We start from the raw sequence: 14,595 nt of genomic DNA, 5'->3' as shown, positions 1-14,595 counted from the left end.
AGACTTTCATGCCTGAGGTTCTGAGGTCCCAGGTTCAATCCCCAGCACTACCATAAGGCAGAGCTGAGCAGTGCTCTAGTCTTTCTGTCTCTCTTCCTCATAAAATATGTCAGCATTTCATCAGCTAATTGGTTTGGTAGGTTTTACCAGTAGGTGTAGCAGTGTAAGATACCACTCTATACAGAATATCAAGCCTGGTTTACTTGTAGTTAGGCAAAGGTCACACAATCAACACAGCTATTGTTAGTGGGCCAAATCACTGAAAGTTTCATCACAGGTCATCTACTGGACACAGGCAAATGGGTATTTCCCCTAATTACTTATTCCTCTTAAAGTCACACACACACACACACACACACACACACTAAAAAAAAAAAAAAAAACCTGCTTCCCGCCTCTTTGCTCTTATTACTCAACATCTAGAACTCAATTTTTTTCTAAAATATTCTTGGGGTTGGGTGGTGGCAGAACCGTGGAGCTCACAAGTTACCATGCACAAGGCCCATGTCCCGAATTTATCTTTGGAGCTGAAGCTCCACTAGCGGTGAAGCAGCGCTGCAGGGCTCTCTCCCTATTCCCCTCCCCATCTCAATTCCTCTCTGTCGTATGAAATAAAATAAACAAACAAAAAACCTCATCTTTAGAGAATCCATCTCTGGAGGCTTTTTTTTTTTTTTTTTCCTTTTCTAATGCTTCCAAAAAAATAAAGTCTAAGTTATATGTGCTAGAGAAATAAAACTTTGGTCAGACTGGCCAAGTGGAGACAATCTTTCTTGCACCGTATATGCTAGAACACAATAGCACTCTGGTCTCTCATAAATCAATCTTTCTGTTACACATCACCAAGGAGTCAGGGGCTCACACATAAACACCTCCCTGACCAATTTTCTTTCTGCCCCTAGGACTTCTCTGGTACTTCATTCCTGCTTGATTCCACTGCTCCTGCTGGTCAAAATTTATCTCATGAAAGGTAGACAGGCACATGGCGTGCTAGGGATTGAAGTCATGACCTCATGCTTTTATGTGCAGAGCTCCACCTTTGCAACACTTCCTGGGCGGCACTGCCCCTCCACCTTTTTTTTAAATATATAAGTGAGAGACAGACGCCATAACACAGGTAAAAGCACTAACAAAACTTCCCTTTGGCATAGTACTTCCACGTGATGGCCAGTCCTTGAGCATGGCAATGTAGGGACCCTATCAGTAGGCTATTTCTCCCCAATCTATTTTTTTTTAAACTCTTTTGTGAGTGACAGGTTACATGGCACAGAACCACTCTGCCAATTACGGAGCTCCTCTAGTGCCATCCATAGTGTTTGCATGTGGTGCCAGGGCCTCACAAAATGTGTGTATTCTACTAAGTAAGCAAACTGCCATTCATATACCTTCCCCCCGAGAAACACAGAATACCATTTTAACTCTGGCATGTGCAGTGTAGATCAAACTTAGGACCTTATATTCTAGCTCCTGTGTTCTACCACACAACCATCTCCCTAGCCAAAGAAATCAGTCTTAAAGAAAAAACTGACTGGGAGGGGGTTGGGCGGTGGCGCACCTGGTTGAGTGCACGTTACAATGTACAAGGACCCAGGTTCGAGTCCCTGGTTCCCACCTGCAGGGGGGAAAGCTTTGTGAGTGGTGAAACAAGGCTGCAGGTGTCTCTCTTCCTCTCTATCTCCCCCTTCCCTCTCTATTTCTCTCTATCCAATTAAAAAAAAAAAACTGACCAGGAGCCAGGCAACAATGAGATACCACTTCACTCCTGTGAGAATGTCATACATCAGAAAAGGTAACAGCAGCAAATGCTGGAGAGGGTGTGGGGTCAAAGGAACCCTCCTACACTGCTGGTGGGAATGTCAATTGGTTCAACCTCTGTGGAGAACAGTCTGGAGAACTCTCAGAAGGCTAGAAATGGACCTACCCTATGATCCTGCAATTCCTCTCCTGGGGATATATCCTAAGGAACCCAACACATCCATCCAAAAAGATCTGTGTACACATATGTTCTTGGCAGCACAATTTGTAATAGCCAAAACCTGGAAGCAACCCAGGTGGTCCATCAAAAGATGAGTGGCTGAGCAAGTTGTGGGTTATATACACAATGGAATACTACTCAGCTATAAAAAATGGTGACTTCACTGTTTTCAGCTGATCTTAGATGGATCTTGAAAAATTCACATTAAGTGAAATAAGTCAGAAACAAGGATGAATATGGGATGACCTCACTCTCAGGCAGAAGTTGAAAAACAAGACCAGAAAAGAAAACACAAGTAGAACCTGAACTGGAATTGGCATATCGCACCAAAGTAAAAGACTCTGGGGTGGGTGGGTGGGGAGAATACAGACCCAAGAAGGATGACAGAGGACCTAGTGGGGGTTGTATTGTTATATGAAAAACTGGGAAATGTTATGCATGTACAAACTACTGTATTTACTGTTGAATGTAAAACATTAATTCCCCAATAAAGAAATAAATAATTTAAAAAAGCTTGTTGGCATCACATAAACTGTAATCAAACATCTAGCACATCTGTCAAGCTTTTTTTCAGACCCTTGGTATAGAATCCTATTAATTCTCAGTCATTATTCAGAGGCAATAAATAAATGAATAAAAATCACTCAGGGAAAATGTAACTAAAGAACATTTATTTGTTTTTCCACTAACACTTTTAGCTTGAGGACACAATGAACTATTGTCACCCCCCCACCCCCCACTCCACCTTGTAGAAGGGTTAATGTAATGAGTATTATAGTAGGTATGAACAATTGGAAGGACTGGAACCAACATAAACTGACAAAGAATCACCTCCATCTAAAACATCATAGAAATGATTGAAGTAAAAAAAAAAGTGGGAGAAAGGGGCAAGAGGACTTTAGCTTGAACAAGATCCTCACATTTTCTCTAACACAGTCTGTATTGGTTAGAATGTACCACAAGGGAAACAGGGTTACCGCAATACAAAACCTTCACTATAGGAGGCTGTCCACATCTGTGTTCTGAACCCAACCCCACGCCCCTCATGCTTCCAGCTTATTTCCCAGCCTGTTGGGCCTGTCGACGAAGAAGCACGTAGATCTTCTCTTTAATCCAATCTTTGTTATAAGGTTGGTATGTCTGGGTATCAGCTCGGTAACTGAGGAAAAGAAAGATAACAGGTAAAGTCACTATGAAAAATTGTCATATTTTTATTTCTTAAACATTTTATTTGTTAGTAGATAAAGAAATTTAGAGGGGAGATAGGGAAAGAGACAGAGAGACACCTGTAGCTCTGCTTCACCAAGGGCTTGAACTTTGCGCACTGTAACGTGTGCACTTAACTAGGTGCACCACCGCCTGGCCCAAATTGTTTTTTTTTTTTTTTTGAAAGGGATTTAAAAATATTTATTTATTTTCCCTTTTGTTGCCCTTGCTTTGCAACAAATGTGCTTAACCCACTGCACTATTGCCCAACTCCCAATTGCCTTATTTTTAAAACTCCCAAATTATAATTGCCCGATGGTGTAGATGTGCATGTTCCTATGTAAACATAATGAAACAGTAAAAGAGATGATTATACAATTTTAACTTTAAACTACTTAGCACCATCAACCAATGGTAGAAGGAAGCAAGGCTCAGGTCAAGCCAGATGCTCAGTGTTATTTTATTAAATAGAAGTACTGTTGTACTTGACAGGTTATGACCCGAAATGTGAATTCTTTCTTTACACACCACTTTTAAGGTTCAGTATTTAAAAACAAAACAAAGACCACCACCAATTACTAGTATAACTTTCAGCTTTGCTAGATTCATTATTTAGAATTACGTCTGTAAGAAATTTCTCCCCTTAACAAGTATAATATTTTAACCTATAGTTTATGATTTGCTATTCAAAATAACACCAGGGCTGATGAAGAATTTTAGCACTTATTTACCAGAAGAAAAAAAAAAAAGGGAGGGTCAGGAGCGCAAAGGATAATATTGGCAATAAAACTCTGATAGTCAAAGGCTTCAGGGTACAAAATATTACTAAGTAGTTTACTTACAACTGGTGAAATATTATATATTATATAATATAATATATATTTTTTGTTTTAGAGCGAAAAAACGAAACCTCCTAGCAAGCATATGTTTACCACACGGCAAGCAGTCAATACAAAGCCAGAGATTACATAAATACAAAGCACAGCATTTCAAAGTCATGTGCACCACCTGGTGGAAGTACAGTATGGCAGCCATGAGAAGTGAAGCTGCAATTTGTCTTTGAAAAAAGTAAGGATCCTGGTTCAAGCCCCCGGCTCCCCACCTACAGGGGAGTCGCTTCACAGGTGAAGCAGGTCGGCAGGCGTCTTTCTTTCTCTCTCCTCCTCTCTGTCCTAACAACATCAATAAAAAACAAGGGCAACAAAAAGGAAAATAAATGCAGGGGATTGTATCTTTCTCTCCCCCTCTCCTCTCCATTTCTCTCTGTCCTATCCAACAATGATGACATCAACAACAATAACTATAACAATGAAACAAGAAGGGCAACAAAAGGGAATAAATATTAAAAATTAGAGCTATCCCAGAAAAATAAAATTCATCAAATTCTGTCATTTTAGCTAAGTTTCATTTCTAAAGTAGAATTAAAAAAATATAGGAGCCAGGTGGTGGCATATGCATAAATTAAAATGATAATCTCTAACTACTAGTAGTCACCAACTACCAGGTGCTGCTCTCAACTCTATCAGTTCAACCCTTTTCATAAACTGAATAGATTATGTTATTATAAAAGAATTCAACTCAAAGAAGTGTATACAATACTGTAGTTAGCATTCAATAAATATTTGTTCAATGAATTTTACAGATCACAGACTAGAAGTCAACATAGCATAATAGCTGTAGCTAGAGTTTTATTAGCAATTACAATAAAAACTATAAGACCTACATGACTTTTACCACTGAAAAATAATACAGGCCTAACACATTGTGTGGTGTGTAATAAAAGTGCAAGCACCTGCTAACTATAGCTCTCATTATAAGGTGGTATGTACTATCAGTTACACATACACTCAACATTCTTCCAAAAGTGTTGCAATTAGATCTGTAATACTTTATTTAATATTTATTTTACCTTTTGTTGCCCTTTTATTTTTTAATTGTTGTTTTAGTTTATTATTATTGTTGTTATTGATGTCATCGTTGTTAGATAGGACAGAGAGAAATGGAGAGAGGAGGGGAAGACAAAGTGGAGAGAAAGATAGACACCTATAGACGTGCTTCACCGCCTGTGAAGCAACTCCCCTGCAGGTGGGGCGCCGGGGGCTCAAACAGGGATCCTAAGGATGGTCCTTGTGCTTTGCACCACGCTCAACCCACTGCACTATAGCCCAAATCCCAGATATGTAATACTTACTGTCCTTGGTATTCATGGCATTAAGTACATCACCAATACAAACTGTTATAAGTTTGTTAGAAAAATGTTTAACCTGACAAATCTGAAGAAAAAAAAAAGCTAACGGTCTAAGAAACATGGTAGCTAATACTTACACAAGACAGCTGAGGTCTGCCAGATCATCAATAAAATCAAACAATTGACTGATGTCGTATGTGATAGAGGGACTGTTGGGATTCATTCTTTTCAGATGCTCTTCATACATTTTACAAACACCTGAGAGGAAGCAGAAAACAGATCTTACAAATGCATAAATGTCAGATATGAACAGTATATACAAGTATTTTTATAAAGCTGAATTAAAATACGACAGTTTAAACAATAAAATACCTAGGAGTAAACCTAACCAAAGAGGTGAAAGACTTGTATACTGAAACAGTATATACAAGTATTTTTATAAAGCTGAATTAAAATACGACAGTTTAAACAATAAAATACCTAGGAGTAAACCTAACCAAAGAGGTGAAAGACTTGTATACTGAAAATTATGAGTCACTACTCAAGGAAATTGAAAAAGACACAAAGAAGTAGAAAGATATTCCATGTTCATAGGGTAGTAGAATTAACATAATCAAAATGAATATACTACCCAGAGCCATCTACAAATTTAATGCTATCCCCATCAAGATCCCAACCACATTTTTTAGGAGAATAGAACAAATGCTACAAATGTTTATCTGGATCCAGAAAAGACCTAGAATTGCCAAAACAATCTTGAGAAAAAAGAACAGAACTGGAGGCATCACACTCCCAGATCTCAAATTGTATTATAGGTCCGAACTGTCATCAAAATTGCTTGGTACTGGAACATGAATAGATATACTGACCAGTGGAATAGAATTGAGAGCCCAGAAGTGAGCCCCCACACCTATGGACATTCTAATCTTTGACAAAGGAGCTCAGACTAATAAATGGGGAAAGCAGAGTCTCTTCAACAAATGGTGTTGGAAACAATGGGTTGAAACATGCAGAAGAATGAAACTGAACCACTGTATTTCACCAAATACAAAAGTAAATTCCAAGTGGATCAAGGACTTGGATGTTAGACCACAAACTATCAGATACTTAGAAGAAAATATTGGCAGAACTCTTTTCTGCATAAATTTCAAAGACATCTTCAGTGAAACGAATCCAATTACAAAGAAGACTAAGGCAAGTATAAACCTATGGGACTACATCAAATTAAAAAGCTTCTTCACAGCAAAAGAAACCACTACCCAAACCAACAGACCCCTCACAGAATGGGAGAAGATCTTTACATGCCATACATCAGATAAGAGTTTAATAACCAACATATATAAAGAGCTTGCCAAACTCAACAACAAGACAACAAATAACCCCATCCAAAAATGGGGGGAGGACTTGGACAGAATATTCACCACAGAAGAGATCCAAAAGGCTGAGAAACACATGAAAAAATGCTCCAAGTCTCTGATTGTCAGAGAAATGCAAATAAAGACAACAATGAGATACCACTTCACTCCTGTGAGAATGTCATACATCAGAAAAGGTAACAGCAGCAAATGCTGGAGAGGGTGTGGGGTCAAAGGAACCCTCCTATACTGCTGGTGGGAATGTCAATTGGTCCAACCTCTGTGGAGAACAGTCTGGAGAACTCTCAGAAGGCTAGAAATGGACCTACCCTATGACCCTGCAATTCCTCTCCTGGGGATATATCCTAAGGAACCCAACACACCCATCCAAAAAGATCTGTGTACACATATGTTCTTGGCAGCACAATTTGTAATAGCCAAAACCTGGAAGCAACCCAGGTGTCCATCAACAGATGAGTGGCTGAGCAAGTTGTGGTATATATACACAATGGAATACTACTCAGCTCTAAAAAATGGTGACTTCACCGTTTTCAGCCGATCTTGGATGGACCTTGAAAAAATCATGTTGAGTGAAATAAGTCAGAAACAGAAGGATGAATATGGGATGATCTCACTCTCAGGCAGAAGTTGAAAAACAAGATCAGAAAAGAAAACACAAGTAGAACCTGAAATGGAATTGGCGTATCACACCAAAGTAAAAGACTCTGAGGGGGGCGGGTGGGGAGAATACAGGTCCAGGAAGGATTCAGAGGACCTAGTGGAGGTTGTATTGTTATATGGGAATCTGGGGAATGTTATGCATGTACAAACTATTGTACTTACTGTTGAATGTAAAACATTAATTCCCCAATTAGAACTTTAATTACTTTGTCATATAATAGTCATGATATTATAGGTTTTATCCAGGTTTTCCAATATAAAAGGGATCACAAAGCCTCAGTGTAAATAAATACATACACTGAAAATTATAAAGTGTCATTGAAAGTAAGTTACTTATCAGGAAACTGACAAGTTTATCCTAAATTTAATAAATAAACACAAGTGACCCAGAATATTTGACAAAGCTTGTAATACAACAAATCTTGAACAACTAGAACAAAGTTGCAAGAGTCATACCTCTCAATTCCTAGTTCATCTGGGGCCCCGGAGCTGTTTCTAAATTGTCTGATTCAGGTGCGCTATGGCTTCTGTTGCATTGCTGGCTGCAGAAGCACAGTGTGGTTGCTAGTCTGTGGCCATATTGACCGTAAGCCCTATGTTTCTCAATGCCCAGATTTATTTATTGCCACCAGGGTTACTGCCGGGGCTCCCAGTGGCTTTTTTTAAATCCTTATTTTGTCTTATTTGATAAGACAGAAAGAAACTGAGAGGGGAGGGGAGATAGTGAGACACCTGCAGATCTGCTTCCCTGCTGGTGAAGCCCACCCCCGCCCCCCGCAGGTGAGGAGTGTGGAGAGGGTAGCCCCAGGCAGGTGCCTGTGCATGGGAATATGTGCACTCAACTGGATACACCACCAGCTACAATCCAGCAATCAAAATAATGTGGTCCTGCTTATGCAGAAGGATAGGCATACAAATCAACAGCAGAGTCGAGAAATTTTTTATCATATCATATATATGGCTGATGGTTTTTCAACAAGGGCACCAAGACAATCAATGGAGGGGACAGTGGAAGTGTCCCTTAGTCTTTTAACAGTGGAGCTAGGACATCAGTATGTTTGCATGTAAAACTAAAGCAAGGGAACCACACTATTGACAGAACACCATACGCATTCACTCAAAATGGCCCAGAGCCCTAAATACAACACCAAAGTATAAAGCCCTTAAAAAGACACATCAAAACCACAAAATGGAAAAATATATAAAAATATATATAAATCTAGACTGCATTAAAATTGAAGCCTTTCCTGCATCAGAGGACAGAAAGTGAAGAGACAAACCAGATACTGGTAGAAAATCTGTGCCAACTAAACCTGATACAGAACTACTACTGCAGTTATACAAAGTACTCCTTAGCTAAAGAGTAAGTTGCGTACACACACTACCATGTGCTTAGACCTGAGCTCAAAACCACGCTGCTCCCCACCCACAGTAGAGAAGCTTCACAAATAGTGAGAAATACTGAAGCAGGGCTGCAGGTGTCAGACTCTGTCTCCCCCTCCCCACTCATGTTCTCTCTATCCTATCAAATTAAAAAAAGGGAAAAAAAGCCACTGGGAGCAGTGAATTCACCATGCAGGCACTGAGCCCTAGCGGTAATTCTAGTGGCAGTAGCAATAAAAACATTTTTAAAGAAACAATTTAATTCAAAGTGACAACACACACTTTGCCATGTGGTTTGAGCCTCCACCACTTAAGAGCACTTGTATTGGGTTAGGCCACAAGTGGACCAGTGCTGTGATGTCTTTACTTTCTCCATCTAAAGAGATGAAGAGCACACAAGAGCACAGGAATTGTACAGGTCTGGCGCCCCAGTGACAATTCTGCTGGCAAAAAAAACAAAACCCAGCTAAAGATCTGACACCTTAGCAAATAAGGTATGCAAATGACAAAGAAAAAAAACATTCAGCATCATGTCATTAAAATATTGTAAAGTAAAACAGGATGTCACTATCTATACACCTATTAGAATGGAAAAATCCAAAACACTGACATTGAATGCTATCTAGGGCACAGAGCAAAAGGAAACTTTGATTCACGCCTGACAGGAATACAAAACGATACAACCACTCTGCAGATAATTTGTCAGACTACAAAAATATCTGGACTAACTTAAAAAAAATATTACTAGGTGCTTACTGGTAAAGTATGTGTTGTGCATGTGTGAAGTCAGGCCTTCCTCTTCCCCTCCTCTCTCCATTTCTCTCTGTCCTATCTGACAACGACGACATCAATAGCAACAACAATAATAACTACAACAATAAAACAAGGGCAACAAAAGGGAATAAATAAATATTAAAAAAAGGAATAAAGTATACTATTATTTATTTTTTTAATTATTTATTCCCTTTTGTTGCCCTTGTTGCTTTAGTTGTAGTTACTGATGATGTTGTTGGACAGGACAGAGAGAAATGGAGAGATGGGGAAGACAGAGAAGGGGAGAGAGACACCTGCAGACCTGCTTCACCACTTGTGAAGCGACTCCCCTGCAGATGGGGAGCTGGGGGCGCGAACCAGGATCCTTATGCTGGTCCTTGCACTTTGTGCCATGTGCGCTTAACCTGCTGTGCTACCGCCTGACTCCCACTATTATTTATTTAAAAAAGAGGCTAGATTTCACTAAAATCAGCAGAGGACAGACGAGTATCTGCTAAGGCACCATGTGTATAGAGCCTCGTACTGGCAAATAAGTCTGCCAGTGAGTGGAATGAACCTGTAAAAGAGAAAAACAGCTCTTTTTTTCTTCCTCAAATGAGAGCAGGATTTGATGGTAGCCTGGATATAAGGTACAAATGTGTGGTAAGTTATACCTATATACTTATACTGACTTTTATTTCCCAACACTGTGATGGACTATAACTTTACTTCAAAATGGCTTTTAATGTTTATTTAATAAGCCAACAATTAAGTTATGAATGCAACCCAAAACTCTACAGTGCTCAGTGTAAATAATACAAAAAAGACATTTTGTATCAAAACTGGACTGGGGAGTTAGCATAATGGTTATGCAAAAAAGACTTTCAAGCCAGAGGCAACAAAAGTCCCAGGTTCAATCCCCAGCACTACCATTAAGCCATCATAGCTGAGCAGTGCTCTGGTTGGGACCTCTTATAGGTAAGTTCTGTGTGCTACCACTGCACTTTCCCCAGTTCCATGGCTTTGATTTTTTTTTTTTTTTTCAACCAAAGAACTCCTAAACTCTAGTTTAAGGTGGTACTGGGGATTAAATTTGGCACCTCAGAGCCTCAGACATGAAAGTCATTTTTGCAAAGCCATTATGCTGTCTTCCCAGTCCCAGCATTTTTTAAAAGTAATTGCTGCAGGAAATGTTAACATAATTAACATTTATTTTTTATTTAATTACTCACTTTATTGGATAGAGACAGAAACTGGGATGAAAGGGGAAGATAGACCTGAAGCACTGCTTTTCACCCCTGTGAAACTCTTTCCACGCCCACAGGTAGGATGGGGGCTTGAACCTAGGTCCTTGTGCATGGTAGCATGTGTACTCAACCAGGTGCACCACCACTAGCCTCCTAATTAACATTCAAATATCCAAACCTGGTTTTTAAATACATACATCCCTGGCTCAAAATTGGAGTTCAAGAAATAAGAAAAGGCCCACCTCTTAAGTGAGACATTCTAGTAGCTGATGTCAGGGGGAAAACATTTTTATCTTTTAATTAGTTTGCTCACCTTCCATGCATTCATTCACAGATTCGTAGTCTGCATAAGTTCTGCCTTCTGGCCTCTTGGTAGGCTGTACCAACAAAATGGTGTGAGACTGCATGGAAAAACACAATGTCAAATTAAACTTCTAAATCATATTTGAGAAATTCCTAGTAAGACATAAACATGATACAGCTCGCATTACTGGTTATTAAAAGACTAAGTCGTTGCTCTCCCATAACATTCAGGCCTCTTCCAAGTGTGGCAGCAGCAGACAGATTCAAGTCCTCCAGAAGTTCTGTCTCCAGTTCTTAATGGTTGCTTTTCTGCATTACCTGTATTCAGCACAAACGGCCTTTTACTAATGTGTGTGTTTTCCCAACTTAATCATAACCTGTTTTCTGTCTCCATCAGCACTTTCTATCTTTAAATTCTAAGTTCCTAATGCTAATGCAAACTCAAATGTTGGCTGGTGAAGGGAAAAAATAAAGGAAGCATCACCACAAAAAATTTGAGAAATGTTATTTTTCTGTCTTTGCACAAAAATATTAGTTATTACCCTAGAAAATCCTTACACTGTACATGTAGTAGATGAATCACTTCCTGGGATTTTTTTTTTTTTTTTTAAAGATTATAACAGTGCTCTTAGCTCTGACTTATAATGGAGAGGCTAGTGGGAGACAGGCCTGGGACCTCTGAGCCTCAGGCATGTAAGTCCAGGCGTATAACCACTATAACCTGGGAGTAGGGCCCAAATCATTATACTTTTTAAAAACTAGATTCACACAAAATAATCCAATGATCACAGGGCACAGGCACACGCTGTTTAACGATGCTATTTCTCAACCTCGGCACTGTTACACATTGGGCTGGCCGATGCGTGCTGCAGAAGCTGTACTGTGCCAGGATCATCAGCAACTTACTTGATCTGTGACCCTGGTGCCCTCACAGCCAGCCCCAAGATTCAACAACCAAAGATGCTCCACATCACTCTAGCACCTCCCTCATGATGCCTGGGCTCATACCTGTGCCAAAGACACAGCAAGGCAAACATTCTACTCAGTCATTTCTCTGGCTCAAATTTCCCACCACCACCATTTGTGGATAATAAATCAACCCCCCTCTCTTTTTAACCACAGCACTGCTCAGTTTTGGTTTATGGTGGTACAGAGGATTGAACCTGGGACTTTTGGAGTCTCAGGCATTAGTCTCTTTGCCTAACCATTAGGTTAATTCCTGTTCAATCTCTTAAAGACAGGACCTTCCCCAAACTATCTTAAACTATTCCTGCAATAAGGATTGCCAATACACCAGGAATGCCTATTATCACTATGCTAATTTTCATCTTACTCTAAGGCAAATTAACGGATTAGTTATGAGAGTAAAGGTGGGGCGTAGCAAAACAATGTTGCCTTTTCAAACCTAGGCTTAAAACGAACCACTGACAAAGTTCACTTATTTTCAATACTTATTACCCCCCCAGACAAGGACTACAAACTAAGAACTACAGTAAAACATCCAAGTTTACAAAACTGATGAATTCCATTCTTTCTGGGGTCACTTTTAAACTCAGATAGGGACACCATCGTGCCAGTATCACAGCACCTTCCAAGTGGTGCTGGGGCTCAAGCCTGGGCTGCACACAAGCCACCCCACCCAGACATCAGACGATCTGCCCACCCCCACACGGTGTCACCTGAGATTATTTCTAAATTCTGATAATTCTGTGCAATGGACAATGTGCCCGGACACACAATGGTCATTTTCTTTCTTCTGTGGCAGTGCTACCCTATTAATTTTGATTGGGGTGGGAAGAGTCACTGAAGCTTCACTCCTGGTGATATTTCCTGACAGAGGGACAGACCCCACAGCACTGAAGCTCTCCCCAGTGCAGTGGGGGTGTGGCTCAAACTTAGCAAAACTGATACCTTCCCAGGCCAGCCTTCTTGGCAGCTCAGTCACTTTCTTATCGGCACTGCCTACTTTCAGGGGTTTACTAAAAAGAAAAAAAATAAAATAACAATTTTTTTCCCGTTGTCTAGGCAGTTTGGTTTTGTCTTGTTTTCTTTGTCTGGGGGAGAATATACAGATAAAAAAAATCCTGTCTAGTTGCTACAACAGAAAAATAAGATTGTAAAATCCAAACGGGGGGATGGGGTGGAGGAGTTAAGCACAATTAGTAAAATGGCTCCTGTCGCTGATCACCAGGCAGCTGCGATTCACGGAGAGGAAAGTAATCTGGCTTATTACTGGAAAGACGGATGCGTTTTATTTCGCCACATGATGAAATTTGCATGGCCTCTTCTTGTGGTCCAGAAAACCAGAAATACTACGTGTTGACTTTTTAGAAGGAACTGGAAATTGCATCGTCCAGTCCCTCCTCTCTGGGAGACTCTGAGTCGAGCACCGAGACCTCGCGACTCATTGCGGCTGGGGGGGGGGGGGGAGACAGCACCTCGTGTGCTGGAACAGTGTCCGGGTGCCTCTCTAAGAAAAAAACACCTAATGACAACTCTTTTTTATTTTATTCTATCTCAATTTAGAAAATAACCGCCCGGTAAAGCTCCTCGTTCAAAGAGGCCACATCACTGAAGGACAATCGCAACAATCGGAAAACGACACCTGGCGGGTTGCATCTTCCCTTTGTGGATTTGAAAAAAAAGGAAGGAAGGAAGGCAGACAAAAATCCCACCCAGCTGCTACCATCCAGGTTAGATTCTTAACCCCCAGAAAATAAATGATCACTAAGAGCGAGGGCCGACGGCTGGGAGAAAGCCTTACACCAGGCAGGCACCTTGCTCTTAGCAAACAGGAGCCAGGTGATCTGAAAACACGCGGCCGGCGGTCACAGACACAAAACCCAAAGGACACGCGGAGCAAGTAGACTGCAAAGACAACCCTCCCTGGCCCACGAGCTGCATGCAAGAAAAATCGGGAAATGTGTCAGCCTGGGGAGCAGGGCCGCTAAAAGTCCCGGGCCATTGTTCTGGCTGCAGGCTCGCGGCCCCGGCCGGGCGGGGAGGAAGCGGCGCCCCGGAACCGCGCGCCTCGCGGAGCAGCAGCGGCCGCCGCGGCAGGGCGGACCCGGGTTCCGGGGCCTAGCGCCAGGCCTCGCGTCTCCGCGACGAGGAAGGGGGTGGGGATGGAAGCCCCGAAATGGAGGGGCCCGGAGGCTGCACAGCCGAGCTGGAAAGCGTGGGTGAAAAACAGAGCGGCCGGAGCCCTCCAGGAAACCGGGAAACCCGGAGAGCCACGAAGGCCTTTCTTACCATGGCGCCAAACTCTTCTTTCGTTGCAGCCGCCGCAGACACCGCCGCCGCACACGAGCTAAGCCGCAACGCCGCCAACAGCCAATCCCCGCGAGAGGAGCCGCCGGAAGTCGTCAGAGTCGCACGGCGTAAAGGGTTTTGGGACCATCGAGACGCACAGATTTCCGGCTAGCGGCCGGACGGCTAGCAGGGACTGACTCTGTTTCAGCCATCTTGGATAAGGGCAGGGACGTACACGGGGAATGTTTCGGA

General features: G+C 41.5%; 1 protein-coding gene across 1 annotated transcript; it reads right to left on the bottom strand.

The window, feature by feature from the left end:
• Positions 1–2,624: 2,624 nt before the first annotated feature.
• On the bottom strand, positions 2,625–14,495 carry ERH (ERH mRNA splicing and mitosis factor). The gene is made up of 4 exons (XM_016193533.2): positions 14,344–14,495; positions 11,102–11,189; positions 5,507–5,627; positions 2,625–3,134 (listed from the first exon to the last, which is right to left on the bottom strand). The coding sequence occupies exons 1-4, from the start codon at positions 14,344–14,346 to the stop codon at positions 3,032–3,034; spliced, it is 315 nt and encodes a 104-aa protein (XP_016049019.1). The 5' UTR covers positions 14,347–14,495; the 3' UTR covers positions 2,625–3,031.
• Between the last annotated feature and the right edge of the window lie 100 nt (positions 14,496–14,595).

Source organism: Erinaceus europaeus, chromosome 16 (genome assembly GCF_950295315.1).
Source record: "Erinaceus europaeus chromosome 16, mEriEur2.1, whole genome shotgun sequence".
Classification (NCBI taxonomy): domain Eukaryota; kingdom Metazoa; phylum Chordata; class Mammalia; order Eulipotyphla; family Erinaceidae; genus Erinaceus; species Erinaceus europaeus.
Note: the sequence above shows the minus strand (reverse complement) of the source record. Positions and strands in the feature narration are given on the sequence as shown.